General features: G+C 38.4%; 1 protein-coding gene across 3 annotated transcripts in view; it reads left to right on the top strand.

Moving 5' to 3' along the window:
• The window catches only part of LOC126101581 (vesicular glutamate transporter 1-like), a 134337-nt gene that overhangs the window by 50670 nt on the left and 56871 nt on the right, over positions 1-26796 (top strand). For 2 of the 3 annotated variants that reach the window (XM_049912234.1, XM_049912235.1), the window contains exons 5-6: positions 2833-3007; positions 10073-10209. In XM_049912234.1, the coding sequence (XP_049768191.1) occupies positions 2833-3007; positions 10073-10209 (312 nt within the window). The remainder of the gene's footprint in view (positions 1-2832; positions 3008-10072; positions 10210-26796) is intronic. The other variant, XM_049912236.1, reaches the window with a different exon arrangement.

Raw genomic sequence — 26796 nt, forward strand, 5'->3', positions numbered from 1 at the left:
GCTGGATGTTGGCGCGCCTTCTTCTCGACACGGTCACCAGACGAAACGGGCTCTTGATGTGCGCTAGTTAATGTTTCCCGTCCGCGACACCATGTCAGAAACTATCATCGCAAGTCGATCGCAATTACATGCTGCCAAACCCCGAAAGCGCGGCAACTCGCGGGAGCGTCACACAACACACCTGCTCCACTCGCTACTCCAGCCAGACTCCCTCTGCTCAGCCCGCGCTCCACGCGGCAGAGTTAACACTACCAAAGATCCTACACACTTTGATTCTTCACACGACCTATCGACGTAATCGTTCGATAGCAGTTTTCCCTAGGCAAGACCCAGCGTAAAAATACAAATAATATTTACGAAACAAACCAATTATACATCGACATAAATGTATAAATATATATATACAAACAGTAAAACAATTACAATATACAAAGAGACAGAAATGTCATATCTTGAGGTAACAAAGCAAGGAAAGAAAATAATAGCACAATAGATGGAAATAGGAGGATATGCATTTCCAGCGTTACAAGAGGTTGCAGCTGGTGATGGGTAATTTGATGGTAAGACTTTGTGGGTGGGAGGATTCCATGAGCCAAGCAACAATGTAGGAACAGTATGTAGGACTGTGTTATGACTAGGGATAAGGGAACTTTCCTGTATTGCTGCAGATGGAAGGAGCATGTATCCATGGTGGATCATAAAAACACATAAAAATACATAAATAATGTTGAAATAAATGCAAAAAATTTGTAATAATACACCAAAACACATGGGAAGAATCGTGAAAAGGACTAAATAGATGAAATATGATGGAGTAGGCCAATAGGGAAAGGTGGAAACCTACTGAAATTGATGTGAAAACACAATGATATCAAATAAAAAAAAATTGTCATGTGGGCTGCAGGTCTGTTTGTGGAGAAGTGTGAAGAGGGGAAATGGTAGATGTGAACAGATTAGGTTGAGGTACAATTTCGTGTGGCACAGGAAGGTATGGAGAGACATGTGGGAGGAGTGATAAATTTGAAGGTCTAGGATTAATGATAATGGCGGGAGTAATGTGGGACACGAGATGCTGCACGAACAATCGGAGATGCTGCATGAACCATCAATATGGTCTTGCAGCTTTCTGTTGTACATGTCTGTGGCAGTTGAAACAGTGTGGCTTGTAAGTAGAGTGTGTGGTGCAGTTTGAAGATAACAAGAAAAACACAGGAAAGAACAGAAAGAAGAATGAACACTGAGCATAGTAATGTGTTCAAAAATAGCAACAAAGGAAAACAGTACTAGGTTACTGGATGGAAGAAAAGCTGTTAAGCAAAATGCAACAATGGAAAATCCAGCATTGATTAATGACAATATTATGAAAAGGATAGTTGCTACTCACCGTATAGCAGAGATGCTAAGTTACAGATAGGAACAACAAAAGTACTGTGAAACAAGTAAGCTTTTGGCCAAAAAGGCTTTCATCAGAATCTCTCTCTCTCTCTCTCTCTCTCTCTCTCTCTCTCTCTCTCTCACTCACTCACACACACACTTGATCCCAGTCTCTGGTTGCTAAGGCCAGACTGTGGGCAGCAGCACATGACGGGAGAAGCAATATGGATGGTGGGGGTAAGGAGGAGACTGGGGCAGGGAGGTGGAGGGATAGCAGAGTAGGGAGGGCGGGATGGTAAAGTGCTGCTTGTGGGAGCATACAGAGACAAGGTGGGGAGAGGGTTTTGCAACTAGGTACAGTCGGGAGATTTTACAGTGGACAGGGGAGAGGGGGGGGGGGGGGGTATTTTACTCCCCACAGAATCTACACTATATTCTCGTGTATATATATACCAGTAACTTGCCCCAGTGTAAGCAGAAATGACTGACAAAAACAGGATAGCCCCACCCCCAACCCCACAGCTTACCCCACCCCTATCCAAATTAAATAACAGTACTAAGTGAAATACTAATCATGCAGATGACGCACTTCAATTTTGTATTTTGTCTATTTCAACAATATCAGAATTGTTTGAGCATGTAGCCGTTACAGCTCTCAAGCCAAATGCAATTGTTATTATTGTCACCACCACCACCACCACCACCACCACCACAGTTCTTAAGTTAATTGCATGGCAGATGTACCTCTCAAATTTTTAACAAATGTTTTTCAAATCATGTCTTTCTCTGAATGCAATTTCTTTGATATTGTGTTAAAATGGTGTACTAAGCACTAATTATTGTATTAATACATTTTATATATTTTATTGTTATTATGATTAAAATCTTAGGCAACTGTACCACACCTAAAGTGAGTCTGACTGCAAGTTTTATTTGCCATTGGGAGGCAGTAACAAGCCATGTCCCCTGCCCACCCACATCTCTCTCGCCTCCCATTCCCTGATTCCCTGTCCCAGTACACCCCTCCCCCCCCCCCCCCCCCCCTGCAGAACTGTATCCTGGATCCATACCTGAGTGCTTCCAAATTAATGATCTGATTGTTTTTAGAACTTAACACCTTAAACTTTATCTTTACAATAATGTGATTGCTCACCATTGTCAGCAACCATGGAAAGGAACATAGAAGATTATCTGCTGTATTATGTTGCCATATGTAGGAATCTAATCCTGTGCAACGCTTGGGTGTTTTAAGTTGTGTGCTTCTGAAGTATACATATTGTTTGAAGAATTATTCCTGAATAACTGAAATTAGTGATTATTTAAATCAGTGTTGTGATAGTTGTATCATTTGTCCATGTTCTTCATTCTGTGCTGAATGCAGATGTGTTTGTGGTTCTGGAACAGTAAAGTGGCCGTCATATCCTTAGAGTATAGTGTAAATTGGTTTCTGTTCCTAAGGGTGTGACTTATCCATCAATACATGCAGTATGGGCACGTTGGGCTCCCCCACTGGAACGTAGTCGCCTGGCAACTATAGCCTTCTCTGGAAGCTATTTTGGGACTGTCATTGCAATGCCAGCAGCTGGAGTCCTTGCCGATCATGTGGGATGGCCATCGATCTTCTATATTTTTGGTGAGTTTCTTATTCATAATGATGACGATGATGATTATTATTATAATGATTGTTGTATTTTTACATTGATCACAAGAAAATCAGTATGTAAAGGGAGATGAAAAATCTAATAATCATGGACGATTGGAATGCAATGGTGGGGGAAGGATGGACTGTCGTTATGGGAGCTTACAGGCTCAGTTGTAGGAATAAGACAGCAGAATGACTCTTGAGTTCTACAACATATTTCAGCTAGAAATAATGTAGAGAATTTTTAAAAATCACAAGAGGAGGAGATATCAAGCATAATCCAAAAAGTAGGGTCTCCAATGTGCTGGGGCAGCAGGGAAATTGTTTGGATGGCTGTTGACCACATTGTTCTTCTCTTTGTTCCATCCACTCTCTACAAGAAGCACTGGACATCCACTGGAGCCTTCAGTCTTGGCTTGGCAGCCAATTGTAATGGAGCTCCTATTAGCCACTACTGCCAGATGTGAAGTTCATGCATTATTTGGTTTTTGAGAGCATAATGCATTAATTCAATTGATATTCATTCATAATTGACAGAAGTGTATGGAGACCCATGTATGGATGTCAAAAATGTCCACAAGTGATGTAGAGAGTTTGCAGTAGGTTGTACTAAAACTCATGACAAGTAAAGAAGTAGAAAGCCAATTGCCAAAGAGACAATCATGAAGGTTGAACAAGTTGTACTTCCGGATTGGTGGATCATTCTCAATGAGCTCTACAGTGCTGCTCCTGGTGTTTCTCAAAGCACTATTCACCGGACTTCGACTGAGTGTTGAAATTTCAGAAGGTGTGCGTAACATGGGTCCCAAGAATGCTGATAGAAGACCACAAACGACAACGCATTGAAGCTTTCTGCCAATTTCTTAAATGCTATGCAGATGGAAAGAAGAAAATTTTGCATTCGATAGTCACAGGTGATGAAACCTGGGCTTTCTGCTTTACACCAGAGACCAAACAACAATCACCTGAGTGGCAGCATTCCGATTCGCCCAAGATGCGAAAATTCAAAAGAACACAGACTGCTGGTAAAGTTGTGGCAACTTTGTTTTGGGATTGAAAGGGGATATTGTTGGTTGACTTTGTTGTTCCTGGGACAACAACAAATGCTGACAGGTATTGTCAGACATTAAAAGAATTAAGACTGGTGATTCAGAACCAAAGAAGAGGAATTCTGAGCAAGCACATATGCCTTTTTCATGACAATACTTAGCCCCACATTGCCCATCAAACTGGGGATCTTGAGCAACAGTTTGGATGGGAAGTCATCACCCATCCACTCTATGTTCTGGACCTAGTGCCCAGTTACTACTACTTTTTCCCAAATTGAAAGAATTCTTGGCTGGAAGGCACTTCAGTGACAACAAGAAGGTGAAAGATGAAGTTCTATGTTCTTCAATAACATGACTGTGGGCTGGTATGACATGGGCATACAAAAACTGCTACAGAATTTACAAAAATGCATCATTGAAGTGATTATGTATCAAAATAGAAAAATGTTAAAGCTTCAAAACTATGTACAATTTAATGTAAACAAATGTTCTTTATATTTAAAAAGTTGAGACATTGCTTTTGGGATAACTCTCATATTTGGAAAAGGCTGGGAGATAGGAAGATAAAAACTGAATTACATCATGAGGTAGAGATCTGAAATCAGATATTTGATTTTAAGATGTACAGAGAAGCAAATGTAAAGTCTGATCATAATTTAGTAGTGATGACAAGTAGAGTTAAGAGATTCCTCAGAAAGAATCAGTGTATATTGAAATGTGATACTTAAATATTGAGGATTAATGACACTTGTTCAAAGTTCTCTGGGGCTGTTGACACTAAAATACTAAATACCACATCAGGTAACTCAGTTGAGGAAGACATCCCTAAAAAGGATAATCACAGAAGATTGGTAGAAAAATAGAGGTATAAGAAGTAACTGCAAGAAATTGTGTGCACCAGAGGAAATGCTGGAACTGCCCAACAAAAGAAAGAAATCCAAGAATGGTCATGAAAAGGAAGGAATAGAGCAATAGAAGTTATTCAGAAGTGAAATCAATAGGAAGGATAAGGAAGCTGAAACACTATTGCTCCAAGAAAAATGAAAATGAATTGGTTGGGAAATTATAAATGGAAGGGAAAATTCAGCATACAGAAAAGTTTTGGAATGCCACTGTTAAACAAATAGATGAGATGCTATATGTAGGTGGAAGGAATACAAAGTTCTCCTCTAATGTGATTGTAGATGTAATATGTGTGTATATGGAGAACACAGGAGTCCAGTATTAGCCAGATTTTGTAAGAGTAATGGGAGGTTCGTGATCAAACAAAGCAGAAGGCATAAATAAGATTTCTTCAGCATTTCTAAAATCATTAGGGGAAGAGGCAACAAAATAAGTATCCCAGTTAGTATAGTGAATCTATGGATATAAACCACCAGGCTTTATGAAGAATGTCATCCACACAATCCCAAAGATAGAAAGGCAAACTAAAGTGGGAAGTACCATACAGTCAGATAGATGGTTCATGCATGCAAGTTGCTGTCCAGAATAACGAACAGAACAATGGAAAAGAAAATTGAGGTTCTACAAGATGATGATCAGTTTAGGTTTATGAAAGGCAAAGGAAGCTGTTAGACAGCTCTGACATTGTGGTTGATAAGGAAGCAAGACTTAAGAAAAACCAAGGTTTAGTCATGGGATTTATTGGCCTAGAAAAAATGCCGTACAACTTAAAATGGTGCAAGATCTTTTAAATCCTCAGAAAAATAGATGTATACTACACAGCAAGACCAGACAGTACATGACATATATTGAGACTTCAGGAACTAACTTCCAAGGCACCAGAGAGAGCCGTAGTGGGCAAAAATTGTAAGGGAAGAAAAAGATCGAAGTGAATATTACAATTAATGAAGACATTAGGGGTATACACTATGAGATGAGGTTAGCACAGGAGAGGAAACTGTTGCAGGCCCCACCAGACCAGTCAAGAGTGATGACAAAATAATACTGTACTAGAGACCAGTGAAGTGACAGTTCAGAAGGGCAGGTCAGTTCTCCCATCCCATCCCACCTCTTCCTTCCTTTACTAATTGCCAATGAGAATTATTTGGTCTTGCCCAGCTTGGTCCATTGCTCTAAGTCCACCCTGTAGTCACAGTGTCATTCCCACCACAGGTGCCATCCAGGTAGCATCATAAGAAGCAACGGCTAGCAAATGAATATCTGTTGTTAACAGGATTTATGTACCAATCCTGTGTACCATTTATGCTGCTGCAGGCATGGCTTTGCAATTTTTTTTATACTCACTATCCAGCATTCACTTATGTGTGCAAAGCAGCAGCAAAGGTGTTTGGTGTTTCACTAAAAACTGTACAGAGAATATTTGCAGAAACATGGGCAACAGAGACCTCTGATCAGGAAATGAAGTTTCAATCCCTGAGGAAAGATGTTAGTGGAAGAAGAACTGTCACTGATTTGGACAATTTCTAGAAAGATATTGATTGCATTGTATTGGAATTTTATGTCCATGGTGAGTATCCTATAAGGCAAAAGGTAGCAGATGTTTTAAATGACAAGATGGCTCTTACAGGAGGCCACCATTTCAGTGGAAGAATACTCAAATCTTTGGAATTTAGGTACAGAAAATGCAGTGATACATTTCTGATGGAGAGATCTGATATTGTAGCAGCTAGGGATGGTTCAAATGGCTCTGAGCACTATGGGACTTAACATCTGTGGTCATCAGTCCCCTAGAACTTAGAACTACTTAAACCTAACTAACCTAAGGACATCACACAAAACCCAGTCATCACGAGGCAGGAATCGATCCCGGAAACCTGAGCTAGGGATGCTTTGCTGAGAAAAATGCACCTAATTGGGAAAGAAAATCATTATTGCTCTATTAAGTATGTGAATGAGACTTGCCTTAATGAAAATCATGCCAGACAACACACGTGGCAGGATTTAAAAGGCAGTGGTGGATTGAAAATACTATCAAAGGAAAGAGACTTAATGCCTGTCTTGCAGGATCATCTGAAAACGGCTTTATCAAAGGTGCAAAGTTCATATTTCCATTTTTCAAATCCAATGATTATCTTTAAGAAAGGAGTGGTGATGTACTGAAGCACTGGTTTTTAGATTTATTTCATGGTTTAGAAGAGCGTTGTGTGATTGTAATGGATAATGCCAGTTATCATTAAAGAAAAAAGAAGAAAATTCCTAATTCAAGTAAAAAAAGAAGAAATTGTATAGGAGCTAGAATAGGTAAATGTTTTGACTTCAGACCACAGAAGAAAAGTGGAGATGTAGGTGGAAGTCAGGCACCCCAAGCACCTTAATAATCAATGTGAACTTAACAGCTTAGCAGCAGAAATGGGCCATGATGCTATGAGGCTGCCCCTCATATCACTGCCAATACAAATCAACAGAAAATGTATGAGCTGTAGTGAAAGAGAAGATCACATTCAGAAATTGTACATTCAGAATGAAAGATGTGCACAATTTATTTGTAGGAGCAAATGTTGATGTCACAGTGGAAGACTGCATTAAATGCATACACCACACTGAAAATTTGCAAGAAGATTACTTTCTGAAGGAAGACATCCGAGAAAAGTTCATTGAAAGCATTGTCTTTGCTTGAATGACACTCAGATAGTGAGTCTTCAGAATAGGGCAATTAAACAGCAGTAAAATGCACTAAATGTTATGTTTCTTGTTCCTTCTCCTCCCCAAAGCTGTGAACTGTGTTCCCTCTCTCACTGCTCCATTTCTTGTCATCTTTCCTTTCCTCTCTTCTCTCAAAAGTTTATCAATATGAATCAGAGCAACCCCTGGGTATACACTGCCTGTGCTGGCATGTTTGTCATTGTTATTTGTGGGGAACAGAAGACCCATGTTCTCTGCTTTGTACCAAGGTTAACGAACTTGCAAAGGTAAGTAATTTTTAACTGTTGGTGGAATCAAAACTGAAATAGCTTAATATATTAACAGATGAGCAGTAATAACATATCTGGCTCTAACATGCTTTCCAAAACAGATGAGAATACATTAAAATGTAGAGACTACTGTTTTACTACAGTATTTCTATACATATTTTTGACATATTCTTGACATATGGTTTTGCAATCATAAAAATTGTTTGAAATAAGTCATTGTCTACTTCTGATTATAAAATCTTTATTGTAGTGCACCAGTTGCTAGTTTCAGCTATCATACCATTTCCAAATGAGAGCCTTATAATACATTTGAGCATACATGTGCCAAACAGCATTGTCTGATGGCGCAGTTTGCCAGGTTCGGCTCGACAAGTGTCAGCCCAAAGTCTTCTGACTTACGATGACTTATGTGTACTGCAAGAACCTGAGTGAGGGAAGTGTGCAGAAAAGGTGAAGATTGTGCCTTCTACATTTACTCCTCCAGCTGCCACTTCCACTCCTCCACGAGATAATCGATCATTACACTACTTTCAGTTTTAAATTGAATGGCAGTCTTATTGTCTCTCTTGTATATAGTTCCTCTTAATAAAAGCCATTTGTATTGACAAACTTTATCCATGCTTATCCCACAATGTCTTTACCACTTCATCATTAGTTAGATACATGTCAATAACTATGTAACCTACCACAGTAGCCCTCTAATGACATTGTCCAGCATTGTGCATTCATGCTGTTGTTAAAAATAAGCATAGATAGACTATTTTTTTCTAACTTCAATCCATGCAAATTCTTGATACCCATGTGTTGTGTACTGGAATTCAACCAAGAAGTACAAAATTCTGAACTTTTGTCAGTTCTAATACTGTTATCATTTTAGAAATGATTTCTACAAAGAATGTCATGTCTGAAGATGCCCAGTACAGAACTGAGTAGGGTGGGAGCATGTAGTATATACAAAATGGTCACTAAATTAGGACCACCTACCAAATACCGGGTAGGGCCTCCTTTTTCCCAGTGTAAAGTGTATGACTGTGTTGAAATCGGATAATATTGTGGTAAAAATACTTCTAGTATAATCAAAGATGTTGCATGCCCTACATTATGAAAATGTAGTTGGTGTATGTTTGTTGGGCGAGGCAGGGAAGGGGGGGGGGGGGGGCATACGCAGATGTGCTGCATCACACATGTGCCGGTGCATCTCTACCGACTTAAAACTTGCACGGGTTTTGATTTAAGATTTTTTGCAGCTGTTTCATTAGTTTCCTTGAGCTGAAGAATGTTGTCATAGCTGCATTTGCTTACCTATTTATCGGCAACTTTTACTTCTGTTTTAAGTGGCATTTCTATTGCAGTTGTATTTCTAATGTTTTTTATTTCTTGGATGTGAATCTATTGTAATGGTTGTGGTTGTGGGTTGGAGTAGTCTGTGTTTGCAGTTTCTATTAAAATCTTCTTTGCGTCTAACACATATTTATATTGGTGAATAATGTGTTTTAGACGTTTTAATGTATACTTTCTTTTTATGTTGTTTGTCTTTGGAGTTTTTCACTGTGGAATCCATATATACTAATCTCTTGGTGTTAAAACTGCACCACATCTAAGTTAAAACTTGAACTCTTGAAATGATTCACCATTTTGTATGCCTGGAGCTGACTGTCTACCAGGACCAGTGTGGATACTAGAATCATAGTGGAGCATGGAATCGGGTGGTGGAAATGAAGGATTCAGAGAGCATCAAAATTAGAAATGTAATTCAAAATGAATTTATTCTGCAGTGGGCAATCTACCTTCTTCTGTCACATAATTAAATGGGGCAGGGGAGGGGGGGGGGGGGGGGGCAGCAGCAAGGCCTCCACGTGTTTCACTGTTCATTTCCCACATTTGTACATACAAATCATACCCCAAATGCCATCACTCCACCAGTGGTAAGCCAGGCCATTACTATTTAAGAGGCACTCATTGGTCCTGACAGTCAGTTCCTGACAAAAAAGATGCTGAATGTCTTTGGGAAATTGAGTTTTAGCTCAGAAATGATGTAACTTGAACACTTTCTCATAATAATAATAATATCATCATAGCTTACTATACTATACTGCTATGGTTTGGTATAAGATTTGCCTTCTGTATTGTAGGTTTGGTGGGTCTATGTTGGTGCATTGCATGGGGTGCCTTTGTAACTGAGACACCACAGCAGGACAGAAGGATTACTGATGAAGAACTTGATTACATTCGGTCTTCTGTTGGCCCTCAGGCCAACCACATAAAGGTGGTAAAGTACCATTTGTTTACTAACAGGTGGAGGTTACTAATTATTTGAGAGTTTAGATGTTTCACTGAAGTGGTAAGGATACACACAATTTCATTGCAGGAGTAAGATTAGAAGTAAGTTAAAATATATTACACAAAAATTAAAATTTAAAATTTGTGTTTTTTGTCTCTGTATATTAACATACCCGCCCCCCCTCCCTCCAATGAACCTTGGACTTTGCCATTGGTGGAGTGGCTTGTGTGCCTCAGCGAACAGCTGAAAGCAAGGGGAAACTACAGCTGTAATTTTTCCCCGCGGGCTTGAAGTTGTGCTGTAAGGTTAAATGAGGATGACTTCCTCTTGGGTAAAATATTCCAGACCTAAAATAGTCTCCTGTTCAAATCTACAGATGAGGCCACTTAGGATGATGTCATCATGAGGATAAACAAAACTAGCATTCTACATATCTTATAATGCTAGAGCCCTTGATTGTGCAGGTAGGTTAGAAAATTTAAAAATAGTGGGGTTGGGTTGTTTTGGGGAAGGAGACCAGACAGCGAGGTCATCGGTCTCATCGGATTAGGGAAGGATGGGGAAGGAAGTCGGCCATGCCCTTTGAAAGGAACCATCCCGGCATTTGCCTGGAGCGATTTAGGGAAGTCACGGAAAACCTAAATCAGCATGGCCGGACGCGGGATTGAACCGTCGTCCTCCCGAATGCGAGTCCAGTGTCTAACCACTGCACCATCCCGCTCGGTTTAAAAATGGTGATGGATAGGCTGAAGTTATAGTGGGAAGTAGTGAAGTTTGGTGGCAGTAGAAACAAGACTTCTGCTCAGGTGAATACAGGGTTATAAATACAAAATCAAATAAGGGTGATGCAGGAGCAGGGTTAATAATGAATAAGAAAATAGGAATGTGGGTAAGCTGCTATGAACAGCATAGTGGACACAATATTGTAGCCAAGATAGACATGAAGCCCACATCCATCGCAGTTTATGTGCCAACTAGCTCTACAGATGATTAAGAGACTAAGAAAAGATAAAATAAATTATTCAGATAGTGAAGGTAGATGAAAATATAATTGTGATGGGAACTGGAATTTGATAGTAGGAAAAGGAAGAGAAGGAAAAGTAATAGGTGATTATAGACCCGGGGGGGGGGGGGGGGGGGGGGGGGGAGCAGCCGCCTGGTGGAATTTTGAATGGAGCATAATTTAATCATCACAGACACTTGGTGTAAGAATCATGAAAGAAGGTTGTATATGTGGAACAGATCTGGAGACACTGGGAGAAGACAGATTTCAGAACCAGATTTAAATTGTAAGATATTCAGAGGCAGATGTGGACTGATCACAATGTATTGGTTATGAACTGTAGATAAAAGCTGGAGAAATTACAAAAAGGTATGAAATTAAGGAGATTGGACCTGGATAAATTGAAAGACCCAGTGGCTGTTGAGAGGAAGTGTTGGGCAACAGTTGACTAGAACAGGGGAAACGAATACAGTAGAAGATGAATGGGTAGCCTTAAGAGATGAAATAGTCAAAGCAGCAGAGGATCAAAAAGGTAAAAAGACAAGACCTCGTAGAAGTCCTTGGATAACACTGGAGATATTAAATTTAACCGATGACAGAAGAAAATTTAAACAGGTAGCAAATGAAGCAGGTGAAAATGAATACAAACATCTAAACAACAAGATTCACAGGAAGTGAAAAATGGCTAAGCAGGGATGGCTGGAGGACAAATCTAAGGCTTTAGAAGCATATTTCACTAGGGGAAAGACAGACAGAGCGACAACAGAAAAATTAAAGAGCTCTTGGAGAAAACAGGAAGCAGCTGTACGAATATAAAGAGCTCAGATGGAAAACCAATCCTAACTAAAGAAGGGGAAGGTGGAAGAAGTTTACAGTGTGTTTGTACAAAGGAGATAAAATTGAAAGCTGTATTATAGAAAGGGAAGAGCACATAGATGAGAATGAGATTGGGAGATATGATTCTGCGAGAAGACTTTGACAGAGCAGTGAAAGACCTAAGTTGAAACAAGGCCCACGGGGTAGACTACATTCTGTTAGAACTGCTGAAAGCCTTCAGAGAGCAAGGCATGACAAAATTATTTCATCTGGTGTGCAAGAAGTATGAGATGGGCAAAATACTCTGACTTAAAGAAGCATGTAATAATTGTGATTCCAAAGAAAGCAGGTTCTGACATGTGTGAAAATGAATTAAATAAGTAATTGTTGCAAAATACTAACAGGAATTCTATACAGAAGAATGGACAAATTAGTAGAAGCCGTCCTTGGGGAAGATCAGTTTGTATCTGGGAGAAATATAGGAACACGTGAAGCTATACTGATTCTATGACTTACTTTAGAGGATGGGATAAGGAAAGGCAAATCTATGTTTGTAGCGTTTGTAATCTTAGAAAAAACTTTCAACAATGTTGACTGGAATATGCTCTTTGAAATTATAAGGTGGCAGGGGTAAAATACAGAGAACAAAACGCTATTTTCAATTTGTATAGAAACCAGATGCCAGTTACAAGAGTTGAGGGGCATGAAAGGGAAGCAGTGGTTGATAAGAGTGTGAAGCAGGATTGTAGCTTATCCCTAATGTTATTCAAGCTCTACATTGAACAAGCAGTAAATGAAACCAAAGAATTTGGAGCAGGAATTAAAGTTCGGGTAGAAGAAATAATGAGGTTTGCTGAGGACATTGTAATACTGTTAGAGAAAGGAAAGGACTTGTAAGAGCAGTTGAACAAAATGGACAGTGTCTTGAAAGCAGAATATAAGATGAACATTAACAAAAGAAAGACAAGTATAATGAAACATAGCTGAATTAAATCAGGTGATGCTGAGGGAATTAGATTAGGAAAAGAGGTACTTAAAGTAGTAGATGAGTTTTGCTATTTGGACAGCAGAGTAACTGATAATGGCCATAGTAGAAAGGATATAAAATGCAGACTGGCAATGGCAGTCAAAGTGTTTCTGGAGAAGAGAAATTTGTTAACATCGAATTTAGATTTAAGTGTGAGAAAGTATTTTTGGAAGGTGTTTGTCTGGAGTGTAGCCATATATGGAAGTGCAACATGGATGATAAACAGTTTAGACAAGAAGAGAATAGAAGAAGGGATCAGTTGACGGGACACATTCTGAGACATCAAGGGATTATGAATTTAATATTGGAGGGAAGTGTGAGACATAAAAATTGTAGAGACCGACAGATGAATACAGTAAACAGATTGAAAAGGATATAGGTTGCAGTAGTCATTTTGAAATGAAGATGCTTGCACAGGATAATGGGATAATGTGGCATGGAGAGCTGCATCGCACCAGTTTTTGGACTGAAGACCACGACAACAACATTAACATAATGGTGCTCAGTTATGTGGGTTTTCATCTTGGTATAGCTTACTTTCATGTAACATCACTGGCTGAAGTTCATTGAGTAACATTAACTTTGTACTTTCAACATAAAAATTGACGTATTGCAAAAAATAGAAAATCTTTTTTTGATTGGCTCAGAAAGAAATGATGAATTGTGGTTTTGAAAATGGAATTTAATTTGTCAAATTCTTCTTCTTCTTCTTCTTCAGATCCAACAGAAATCATTTATGGGATTGACCAAGACTCAATCTGTTGCCCACTATTGTTTCTAAGTATTTATATAAAAGACCTCTCCATCTAATATACAACAAGCACAATTAGTTATTTTTTTGGACGGCATGGAATTGTAATCAATCCAAGCATACATACAGCAACAGAAAATAGGGTAAATGTTTTTAAAACCATCAATTAATGATTTTCTGTGAATGGCCTCGCTGTCAAGCAGCAGTAGCAGCAGCAGCAACAACAGCAACAACAACAACAACAACAACAACAACAACAACAATCACCTATTCAGTTCTGCACATCTAGAGGTACTGCACCAATCATAGGTGTAACAAGTGCTGAGAAATAATAACTACAGTGGAATCTCCAGAATTTTTAGATGTCCATATTGATGAAAATTTAAACAGGGAAAACAAATTTGGAACTCCTAAAATGACTTAGTTCAGCCACTTTTGTACGTAGAATTGCTGTAAACATTGGGGAGAAACAAATCAGTAATTTGACATATTTTGCCTATTTTCATTCAACCTGAAGGATTGTTCACTTCGGTGTGTCTTATTTTAAATAAAAACTGGGAGCTTCAGGAGCTCAAAAAGAAAAAAAGGAACATTCTGAGGAAAATACTCAGACCACAGAAGACTACTATAGGACTTGAAAGAAGAGGAAAAATGAAGAACTCTAAAAGTACACTGAAAATATCGCAGGTAGAATGAGGAAATGGAGGTTGACGTTCTACAGATGCCTACTAAGGATGGATGAATGCAGATTGAACAAAAGGATCTTCAGCTGCATCATGTGGTTAAAGATCAAATTGAAATGGGCGAGGTGAAGATGCCTGCAGCAGAAGTTGGAATTACGGCACACATGGCCCACAGTAGAAGAGAGATCAGAAGCAGAGTTAACATAATAAAATAATCCCAAGAGACCACCAAACAGGAGGCCCAAATGGATAATTTCTGAGGAGAAGGGAGCAAGAAAGAATGAAGAGGTTCTCGGAGGAGAAGACAAGAAAAGCCAAGAAGTCTTATGTTCTTTGCGGGCCATGATTGGCCAGATTCAAGGAGGGGGATAGGGAATAATATTGAGGCATAACTCATCATTAAGAAAGTAAGTCTTCAAAAATGTGCTGTAAGAATAATATACGGTGCTTACCCACAATCACCTTAAGGAGTTACGCATTTTGACTACTGCTTTGGAAAAAAAGAAAATAAAAGAAATAGAAACACACACACACAGACACACACTCAATGCAGAAGTGATGTAACAAATAAGTATGAAAAGGCCTTGCACAGAATCGCAGTTTGGGGGATGGTTTTGGTGTTCGGTTCCTGTTTGAGGTAGGAACATCTGTCTTACTACAGCCATGTAATAGCATATTAAGCAAAGAATGGCAAACCGGAAATTGATAAATTCCTTTTAAAAAAACTTTTAATGGAGCTGAAATTAATGCTCAGCTAGTGGCACCATTTGTATGTGCACTGTTCAGATTTTATGTGCGGAAACACTCTCTCTCATTCAGATTTTACAGGCATAAACAGTCACCCTTAAATAATTCCAGACTGGAGCAGGAACAGATAATTCAAATTTGGTCCACCAGTGTGTCAGACCTTGTTCCTTGGATTTCACGTGTGAAAACATGTTTTTCTGGATTGTTTTTGAAGTTCACCAGTTGTATACTTTATGCTTGTGTGATTTGTTCAAACTTTGCACGGAGAAAATGGATAATGTAAAAACTAAAAATTTTTTATCCAATAAAATTTATTCATTGTGAAGAATTGGGTTTAAAGTTGAGCCAAATGTAGCATGTAAAATTCATTCTTGAGTGAATTGAAGGTTGGGAAATGGTATACAGTGAATTATATAAATAAAAAATGCATTCTTATGATAAAATTGAAAATTCGCTTTCAAAAATCTAGCTTTATTTGGATTTTATATGCATAAAACACATTTTTTGTGAGTGTTTTTTTGCACACCAGTTGGATGTTTCAGACTTGCGCAAATCATTTCAACATAAAATCTCGTTTTACTTGAATCACATTTGCTGAGATGAGATGGTTTAAAGTGATACAGATGATGATAAAAAATATTGTTATGGTAATTATAAGAAGCATTTGCAAAAATCTTTCATCATCCAGGTTTTCCCATGTGAAAAACCACATGTTTGTGCAAAAAACTGTTTTCTGTAGAAATGTGTTGCATTTTAAGTGCTGCATTTGGATATAATTAAAAAAAAAAAAAACAGTTTATTAGAGATGACTATTGTTTCATTGTATGTTAAAGAGCTTATTCACCAGTGGCTTAAAATAATCAAAAATCTTTAGCCATCCAAAACAATGCATGTACCAAACTAGAGTTATGCCTAACCTTGTACAAAATTGTATACTGTTTCATCAAGCCTTTAAAGCTCTGTCGATGACCACAGAAAAAATTAAACTACTGTAACTCGAAATTTGCTATAAAAATAATTTTTGGAAAATAGGACACTTTTTTTCTAATCAGCAGAAAATGTCTTAGTGCTTTTTCTACTATGCTATTTTGTAGAATATTTATTTTTGGACAAAACAAGCTTAAGTTCGTCAATTTTTGTTCAGTATTGGAAAGTTGGTGTTATTTTGTCAGACATACATTATTTTGAAATTGCTTTGCTTATTTATTTGTACTTGATTCGAACTGATTGTTGTGACAGTTTGTGACAAAATTATTCAAGAGTTTTTGTAGCAGTGGTTCCTTAATTTTCAATTTTTATTATTGCATGCTTTAAATAAACATTGCCAAGAATTTTAAGTTCAGAGATAATAATAAGATGTATGCTTTTCAATAGCCTATTATTTGTTGCATGAATCGTTCAGCTTGTGATGCAGTAAGCTTTTAAGTAGTTTCATTTGTGTAATATGATCATATTGTAAGTTTATCTACATAATATAACTGTTTATATACATTATTATCATGAACTTTGCACAGTATTTAATGTTTCATTCAGTATTGTATTTATATTTGCTGTTATTGTGTGTTTTGTGACACTTTATTAAGTATTTATGCTTGTGTTTCTAATGCTTGCATGTTAAGTTCATGCGTGTATGGCTAAAATGTATGTAATGATAAAACAAAAAATTAACAAAATAAACAAAATTAAAAAATATGAAACAAATTACAAAAAAATGAAAATATGAAAAGAAATTAAAAAAATAAAACAAGAGTCCTGCAGGCATGTGACCTTGATGTTGTGTTGAGGCCTGTGTGCTCTGTGGACACAGTAAGCTATTCTGGACAGGTTCAGGTGTACCAGGCAGGTATCCATAGAGGAGCCAGACTATTAATGCCCAACTCAAGCAACATGGCTTGAAAGACAACATAAATCGGCCATTGCCTGAAATGTTAGAAATCTACATCGGTTCCCAAGCTATGGAGACCATAATGTCAAAATTGTGGTAGATAAGAGTCGGGGACCAGAGTGAAAAATACTCCTATCATAAAACAAAAAGAGGTTAAATAAATTTTGGGTGCAGCCAGGGAAGTAAAAGAAGGGACCTAGCTTCTAGACTTATCTTGGCAGCTTCAAATATTTAAATTTACGCATTTTGACTTACTTGAACTTTTTTACGAGTTAACCCTACTTCTCCAGTGCAGTGAGCTCTCTTAGCTGCAGGGTGTTGGTACACCTGCATCTTGCAATTTGTAGGCTAAAGTCCCTGATCGTGCCCAAAATCAAGAAGATTCGCTGACCATAGTAAACAAATACAAAATATTGTATGGCTGAAGAGCATACATGTAATAGTTAAACATTTTTCTGGGGGGATAAAAATTCTGGGGTTTGTTCTAGGATGGATGCTAACACAATGTTTTAATTTCTGGGTGTTGGGGGTCGGAGTTGATTTTTTTATTTTCTCCCGAGGGACCATCCCACCCCCTCCCCCCAGAAAGTATCCTGGAGTGGGGATACATGCATCCTAAACTTTAATGACACATTGTGTCATTCATATTGTACAACATGACAAATGACGTGTTGGATGGCACATGCAGGTTATATGACAAGACGTCATGTATCATGTTTTCTACTTGACATGATGCATGACCCATCTAAAGAGTTCCGCATTACCCCAGTTTCCAGAACTCCTGAAGATAGCCATTGACTGTGGATATTGTATCACAGACACAGTCCCTTTGACTGTTCAGAGGTGTCACTAAACCCGCCCTAAGATGTAAACAACCATGCATGAGCAGCGCCTATTAGATGGTGGGGGTCCAACAGTTTGTCATTCCACCAGGAAGGAGGTACACGGCTCATGCTGTCTGTAGTCCAACGATGCCTAGACGGTCAATACTGTGGTTCGATCGCATCCATATTGTTACTTTGTGCCAGGAAGGGCTCTCAATAAGAGAAGGGTCCAGGCATCATGGAGTGAACCAAAGCGATGTTGTTCGGACATGGAGGAGATACAGATAGACAGGAACTGTCGATGACATGCCTCGCTCAGGCCACCCAAGGGCTACTACTGCAGTGGATGACCACTAACTACGGATTATGGCTCGGAGGAACCCTGACAGCAATGCAGATATGTTGAATAATGCATTTTGTACAGCCACAGGATGTGTTAAGACTCAAACTGTGCACAGTAGGCTGCATGATGTGCAGCTTTACTCCCGACATCCATGGCGAGATCCATCTTTGCAACCATGACACCATGCAGTGAAGTTGGCAACACTGCACCGGCGCGGACTCTTCAAGTATTTGCTGTACTAAATAATTATAAAAAGCGTTGTTATTAAGCTATTTTTAAATGTTTACAAGTGTTATAAATATAATATAAGTGTTGTTAAATTAGTGGAAGTGTTAGTGCAGTATAAAATAATATTAAACTGGGTAAGAAGCATATTTTTCTTCTCGCGCCTATAGCACAAATCCCAGGCCTAATTTAACGCATGCAAATTGTAAGCAAGCAGTGAATTAAACTTATAGGTAAACATTTCCGGTTGGTATAAATATAAGTGTTGTTACATTAGTGGAAACTGTTAGTGAAGTGGTAAAGTAGATTATACGGGGTAAGAAGTTTATTTTCCTTCTCGCGCGTATAGCACGGATTTTAGGCTTAATTTCACGCATGCGTATCGTAAGTAAACAGTGACTTAAACTTCATCTACATCTACATCTACATTTACATCTACATTTATACTCCGCAAGCCACCCAACGGTGTGTGGCGGAGGGCACTTTACGTGCCACTGTCATTATCTCCCTTTCCTGTTCCAGTCGCGTATGGTTCGCGGGAAGAACGACTGTCTGAAAGCCTCTGTGCGCGCTCTAATCTCTCTAATTTTACATTCGTGATCTCCTCGGGAGGTATAAGTAGGGGGAAGCAATATATTCGATACCTCATCCAGAAACGCACCCTCTCGAAACCTGGCGAGCAAGCTACACCGCGATGCAGAGCGCCTCTCTTGCAGAGTCTGCCACTTGAGTTTGTTAAACATCTCCGTAACGCTATCACGGTTACCAAATAACCCTGTGACGAAACGCGCCGCTCTTCTTTGGATCTTCTCTATCTCCTCCGTCAACCCGATCTGGTACGGATCCCACACTGATGAGCAATACTCAAGTATAGGTCGAACGAGTGTTTTGTAAGCCACCTCCTTTGTTGATGGACTAAATTTTCTAAGGACTCTCCCAATGAATCTCAACCTGGTACCCGCCTTACCAACAATTAATTTTATATGATCATTCCACTTCAAATCGTTCCGCACGCATACTCCCAGATATTTTACAGAAGTAACTGCTACCAGTGTTTGTTCCGCTATCATATAATCATACAATAAAGGATCCTTCTTTCTATGTATTCGCAATACATTACATTTGTCTATGTTAAGGGTCAGTTGCCACTCCCTGCACCAAGTGCCTATCCGCTGCAGATCTTCCTGCATTTCGCTACAATTTTCTAATGCTGCAACTTCTCTGTATACTACAGCATCATCCGCGAAAAGCCGCATGGAACTTCCGACACTATCTACTAGGTCATTTATATATATTGTGAAAAGCAATGGTCCCATAACACTCCCCTGTGGCACGCCAGAGGTTACTTTATGTAATATATGTAATCACCATTTTTTTTTATTCAGTACTCTCTCAATTTATTTATATCTGCCTGAATAGTTTCTAGGGTCCTTTGTTTATGTTTTAGTCAGTACTTAAATCATTGTTTATGTTTTAGTCAGTACTTAAATCAGTTTATACGATTTCTATTTTTACCATGAGTGAGAAGTGTGTGACATGCCGTAGGATCGTTAGTTCTGGGGTATGGTGTGATGGGTGCTGTAGTTTCTTTCATTGGGGTGAATGTAGTGGTGTGGGAAATGGGGACATAAATGAGGCTCACCAGTGGTATTGTAGGATCTGCAGTAGAGATAGGAAAATACTGGAACAGGAAGGGAAAATTGCAGCTCGTCAAGCTGACCTAGACAAGGCAAGGGAGGATCTGGACAGGTTAAAGAGGGAGGAGGGTGAACAGAGCTGGAAAGTGGCAACAGGTAATAGGGGGAACAGGCAAAGGAGAGCATCAGACAGCTTTGTCATAAATCTTGAAAATAGATTTGACCTGTTGCCTCAGTCAGAATTGGATGAGCCTCATGTAGCTGAAGCTGTAGAAAGGGCACAACAAGCTTTCAAGGACTTGAAAAAGGTAGGGAAATTTGTAAAGAAAAAGAAAGTTCTGTTGTTAGGTAGCTCCCATGGTAGAGGTTTTGGCCAACTACTGCAGGAAAATCTAGGCCCAGAGTACCAGGTCACAAACTTTTTCAAGTCTAGTGCAGATTGGGGTCAGGTAACAGAGGATGTAGGTTCTTTATGCAAGGCTTTCACAAAGGAGGATGCCGTGGTTATAGTGGGTGGTCCGGGAAATAGCATTGACAGAGACTCTGAATATTCCATAGAGAGTGACTTGGTGAAGATAGCATCAGCAATGAAGCATACGAGTGTGGGATTTGTGTCTGTGTTGAGATGCCATGATCGGCCTCATTTGAACTCTTCTGTAGGGAGGGTGAACTTGGAGTGGCTGCCTAGGACGGATATAGGGTCCCACATTGGTTTGATTCCTGTTGATGCTATCAATAGGTCGGACTACACTAGGGATGGCCTTCACCTCAATAGGAAAGGGAAGGGAAGGGAAAACTGTCTGGGTTGATTGCAGAAAACTTAAGGGGGGACACTGGCACAAGTGGTAAAATACCAGTGGTCACAGGTGTCAGAGGGATGCCTTTTTTAGGATAGGGAAGGGGGAAAGAAAACGAGTTTTAAGAGAGATTGGCACACACACTCAGTTTGAGAAAACAGATGAACAGGAGTCAGATTTTAGCATACAGCCTCCATTTAAACAAGGTTTAACAGAAAGTAATCAGAAACTGCCAGTTCATCTTCACCAAAGCAGTTACAATCCCATTAGTATGCAGTATCAGTTATCTTCATTATGCCAGAACATTCTGGGACTCAGAAATAAAGTTGAAGAACTACTCATTTGTATCGATGAAATTAATTCATCTAACCAAATTGACATTATCTCACTCTCTGAACATCAAGTGACCACTGGAATAGATATGTTAGACATTTCAGGATTTAAGCTAGCTTCCTACTTCTGCAGAGTAGATATGGATGGAGGAGGAGTTGCCACATTTATTAAAAACTGCCATAAATTCAAGAACATTGACATTAATAAATTCTGTTTAGAGCAGCATCTAGAAGCATGTGCAACAGAAGTAGAGTTCCATAACAGATCCTATATAATAGTAACTATTTACCAAGCACCTGCAGGAAATTATAATCTATTCATAAATCATCTAGAAGCTCTTTTGGGTTATTTAACAGGGAGAAACAAAGAAATTTTGATTGCTGGTGACTTTAATACAGATTTTCTAATGCAATCTTCCAGTAAACATTTACTGCAGTTAGTAATGTTGTCTTTCAATGTAACTCACACTGTAAACTTTCCAACTGGGATCACTAAATCCTCAAGGACAGCCATTGATAACATTTTTATAGACAAATCAAAGGAGCAAAATCATATCATAAAACCTGTAATAAATGGACTATCAGATCATGACATGCAACTCCTTGTTTTAAATGTAAATTCTAAGCATATTATCAAGACTGCTAAATCTGAGTACCGGAGAGTTGTCAATCAATCAAAAATTGAGTGTTTTAGAAAACTGCTCAAAGATATGAACTGGAAAGATGTTTATAGTGCTCATGGCATGAATGAAAAATATAACACATTCATGAACAATGTCAGTACCATGTTTGAAAACTGTTTTCCTCTAAAAGTTATTCAAATTAAACAGAAGTCTATAATAAAACCATGGATTACACAAGAAATAAAGATTTCCTGTAAGACAAAAAGGAAAATGTATCTGTCAACCAAGAATAGCTGCAATGCTGATGATTTAGCTAAATACAAGGAATACTGTAAAATATTTAAAAAAAAAAAGCGCTACGAGAAGAAGATAGCAATGTCAGGGAACAAATTAAAAACAGTATGGGATATAGTGAAAGAGGAGACTGGTAGAACCAGAAAGGAACAGGAGCAAATAGCACTAAGGGTAGATGACACATTAGTAACTGATGGGCATAGTGTGGCAAATCTATTTAACAAGTACTTTATATCCGTTACTGATAGAATGGGATTGTCAGGATCAGTAAATAATGCCCTTGAATATCTGAAACTAGCCTTTACAAATAGCTTCAGGTACATGAATGTGTCACTCACTTCACCAAAAGAAATAACTTCCATAATAAAATCTTTAAAAACAAAGCATTCTAGTGGTTACGATGAAATAACTTCCATAATAAAATCTTTAAAAACAAAGCATTCTAGTGGTTACGATGAAATATCAACAAAGTTAATTAAGGCATGTTCTTGTGACTTTAGTACAATTCTAAGTTACTTGTGTAACCAGTCAATTATAACTGGGACATTTACTGACTGGCTAAAATATGCAGATGTTAAGCCTCTATTCAAGAAAGGGGATAAGACATACCGTCAAACTACAGACCGATTTCACTTTTGCCAGCATTCTCAAAAATTTTAGAAAAAGAAATGTACAGGCAGCTTCTCAACCATCTGACCACAAATAACATATTATCCAGGACACAGTTTGGATTTCTGAACGGTTGTGATATCAAGAAGGCTATTTACACCTACAGTAGAAATGTACTTAATTCATTAAATAAAAAGTTACAGGCAGCAGGTATTTTCTGTGATTTGTCAAAGGCATTCGATTGTGTGAACCACAACATCCTTTTAAATAAATTAGAATTCTATTGTGTCACGGGCAGTGCTGCAAAATGGTTCAAGTCATACCTCGCTAACAGGAAACAAAGGGTGTCAGTGCAAGGGACTAGTGAATTAAGTCGTCAGTCATCATCAGAATGGGACGAAATTACATGTGGTATCCTACAAGGATCCATCTTAGGGCCATTGCTTTTTCTTGTGTACATTAATGATCTCTCATCAGTTACACTGCCAGAAGCAGAGTTCGTTTAGTTTGCAGATGACACAAGTATTGCAATAAATAGTATGTCAAATGTAGTTCTAGAAAGGTCTGCTAATGATATTGTCATGGATATTAATAAATGGTTTAAGGCCAACTCACTGACATTAAACTTCGAAAAGACTCACTATATGCAATTCAGAACCTGTAAGAGGTTTCCACCCAGCATATGCATAAAGTATGAAGAAGAGCAGATAGAAGAGGTTGACAGTCTTAAATTCCTGGGATTACAACTTGATAATAAATTCAGTTGGGAGGAGCACTCCACAGAACTGCAGAAATGCCTTAACAAATCTGTATTTGCAATTCGAGTGTTAGCAGACATAGGCGACATAAAAATGAAAAAGCTTGCATACTTTGCCAACTTTCACTCCATAATGTCATATGGTATAATATTTTGGGGTAACTCTTCAAGTCAAACAAAAGTTTTCAGAGTCCAAAAGCCTGTAATACGTATTATTTGTGGAGTAAATTCACGGACGTCCTGTAGAAACCTCTTCAAAGAACTGGGTATACTAACTACTGCCTCTCAGTATATTTACTCTTTAATGAAATTTGTCCTAAATAATATATATCTTTTTCCAACAAACAGCTCAGTTCATACATACAATACTAGGAACAAAAATGATCTGCACAAGGACTTAAAAGCACTTACTTTAGTTCAAAAAGGGGTCCACTACTCAGGAACACTCATCTTCAATCATTTGCCAGCAAACATAAAAAATTTAGTTACAAATAAAGAATAGTTTAAACGGAGCCTGAAAGACTTACTAGTGGCCAACTCCTACTACTCCATTGACGAATTTTTTAATAGAAAAAAAATGATGTATTGTATATATTCATACTATTAGTATTGTTATTTCAGCTTAAAAAAATGACATGTTCACATCCACGAGGATCTCCTCAGCACGGATCTATGGAACGAAAAACTAATCTAATCTAGCCCAACACCATACTGAATGGATCATTCAGGATTGGCATCACTTTCTCTTCACTGATGAGTGTCGCATATGCCTTCAACCAGACAATCAGTGGAGACGTGTTTGGAGGCAACCTGGTCAGGCTGAACGCTTTTGACACAGTGTCCAGCAAGGTGGAGGTTCCCTGCTGTTTTGGGATGGCATTATGTGGATCCAACGTACTCCGCTGGTGGTCATGGAAGGTGCCGTAACGGCTATACAATACGTCAGTGCCATCCTCTGAATGATAGTGCAACCATATCGGCAACATATTAGCAAGGCATCCGTCTTCATGGATGACAATTCTTGCCTCCATCATGCACATCTTGTGAATGACTTCCTTCAGGATAGCGATATCACTCGAGTTGTCAGCTTATTCTCCAGATATTAACCCTATCAGACATGCCTGGGATAGATTGAAAAGGGCTGTTTATGGACAATGTGACCCACCAACCACTCTGAGAGATCTACACTGAATTGCCATTGAGGAGAGGGACAATCTGAACCAACAGTGCCTTGATGAACTTGTGGATAGTATGCCATGACGAATACAGGCATGCATCAGTGCAAGAGGACGTGCTACTGGGTATTAGAGGTACCGTTGTGTAAAGCAATCTGGACCACCACCTCTGAAGGTCTCGCTGTATGGTGGTACAACATGTAATGTGTGGTTTTCATGAGCAATAAGAAGGGTGGAAATGGGGTTTACTTTGATCTCTACTCCAGTTTTCTGTACAGGTTCCGGAACTCTCGGAACCTAGTTTATGCAAAACATTTTTTTATGTGTGTATTACATGACATGGGTACTAATACAAACAAGTAAAAAAGCATGAATATTTCAAAATGTTTTGATTTAAATCTCTTTGAAGCTGCCAGATAGCTCAAAAAACTAGTTCCATTCTTTTCCATCCCTAATTCTTGTTTTTTGTGCTATGGTAGGAGCATTTTTCAGTGTGTGTGTGTGTTTTCTATTAGAAAATGAACTGAGTTTGTAGTGAAAGATTGAAAAAATTTCATTTCCATGTATTTGTGAAAATGCTTATGAAATTATGAAACAGTCCTACAAATAAATATGCATAATTTAAAAATGTATGAGTACAGTATCCAAATTAAGAAAGCACAGCACAACTGCTTCATGTAATGCCTTTTCATAGCTTTGTAAATGGCTGTCGGTTTTGCCTACAGCCATCTGCGCTTTGCGGGAGAAAGCTGCCTGGTGTCAGGGATTTCCTCAAATTGACTCAACTTTAGGAGTGTCTTAGTAGTAACGAATAAATGCATTAAAACTTTATGCATGATGCGGCATTTTTTTCATGTATCTCAGTTCTTCTGACATCTTACCTCCTGAACTACATGTCATGCAATGATATATTTGTGTAGTCAGATTCAGCAGACTTTGTGGATACTGTCAGCAAATTATGTTGTGAATAGAGTTAGTTATACATTTAAATGTCATACATGATGTGGCAGTTTTTCATGCGTCTTATTGTTTATGACTTCATGTCTCCTGAACTATGATAGGTAAGTGGTTCTTACCCCTATAGCGATTGTTGACTGACGTAAGGGATATGTGTATCGAGTTCAGATGAAATTGGTCCAATGGTTTTGGAGTAGATGTGTAACATACATACATACATTTTTATAATATGTATGGATTCCATTATGAAATTTGTAAAAATGCAATCCATTTCAAAAGGACCAAGGATGTATATAACTAAAATACCAGAAAAAATGACATTCATTACTCCACATTAAGTTTACCTTTAGTACAAAAATTGGTGAGCGATGCTGCAACAAAAATCTTTCATCAGTTATCCAGCGATATAAAAAGTCTGACAGACAGCAAAGTAAAATTTGAAAACAAACTGAGGAAGCTTCCCCTAGACAACTCCTTCTAGTACATAAAAAATAGTATTCTGTTTGAGTCCATAGATGTCACGGTACTGCACTGAACAAATATTTCAATGTTGTGCAGGGGCAGTCGAATTTAGTGCAACTAAACTTCTAATTGTTTTTGTTTGTAGGTCCCCTAACTCTGACTTCAGAGCATTTCTGCTCAAGCTAGAGGAGGTTCTTGATTCACTTTGTAGGAAGTACCAGATATTAGTTGTCTGTGGTGACTTCAATATAAATTTTGTACAGGATGGTGCAAGAAAAAGGATTTGCTGGATCTCCTAAATTCATATGATATGATGCAGACTGTGTTTTTTCCAACTAGGGTGCAGGGGAACAGTAGCACAGCCGTAGACAATATTTTTATTCATTCTTCATTACTAGATGGGCATTCTGTTAGTAAAAGGGTGAATGGCTTTTCAGACCACTATGTACAAATTTTAACACTAAAAGGTTTTTGTACTCAAACAAATGACACATATAATTACAGAATATGTAAGAAAGTTAATCCAACAGCAATGGAGAGTTTCTTAAACCTCGTCAAGGAACAAGTGTGGCAGAATGATTATACTGCCGATAACATAGATGATAAATACAATGCTTTCCTTAATACA

The sequence above is a fragment of the Schistocerca cancellata genome, chromosome 9 (assembly GCF_023864275.1).
Source record: "Schistocerca cancellata isolate TAMUIC-IGC-003103 chromosome 9, iqSchCanc2.1, whole genome shotgun sequence".
Classification (NCBI taxonomy): domain Eukaryota; kingdom Metazoa; phylum Arthropoda; class Insecta; order Orthoptera; family Acrididae; genus Schistocerca; species Schistocerca cancellata.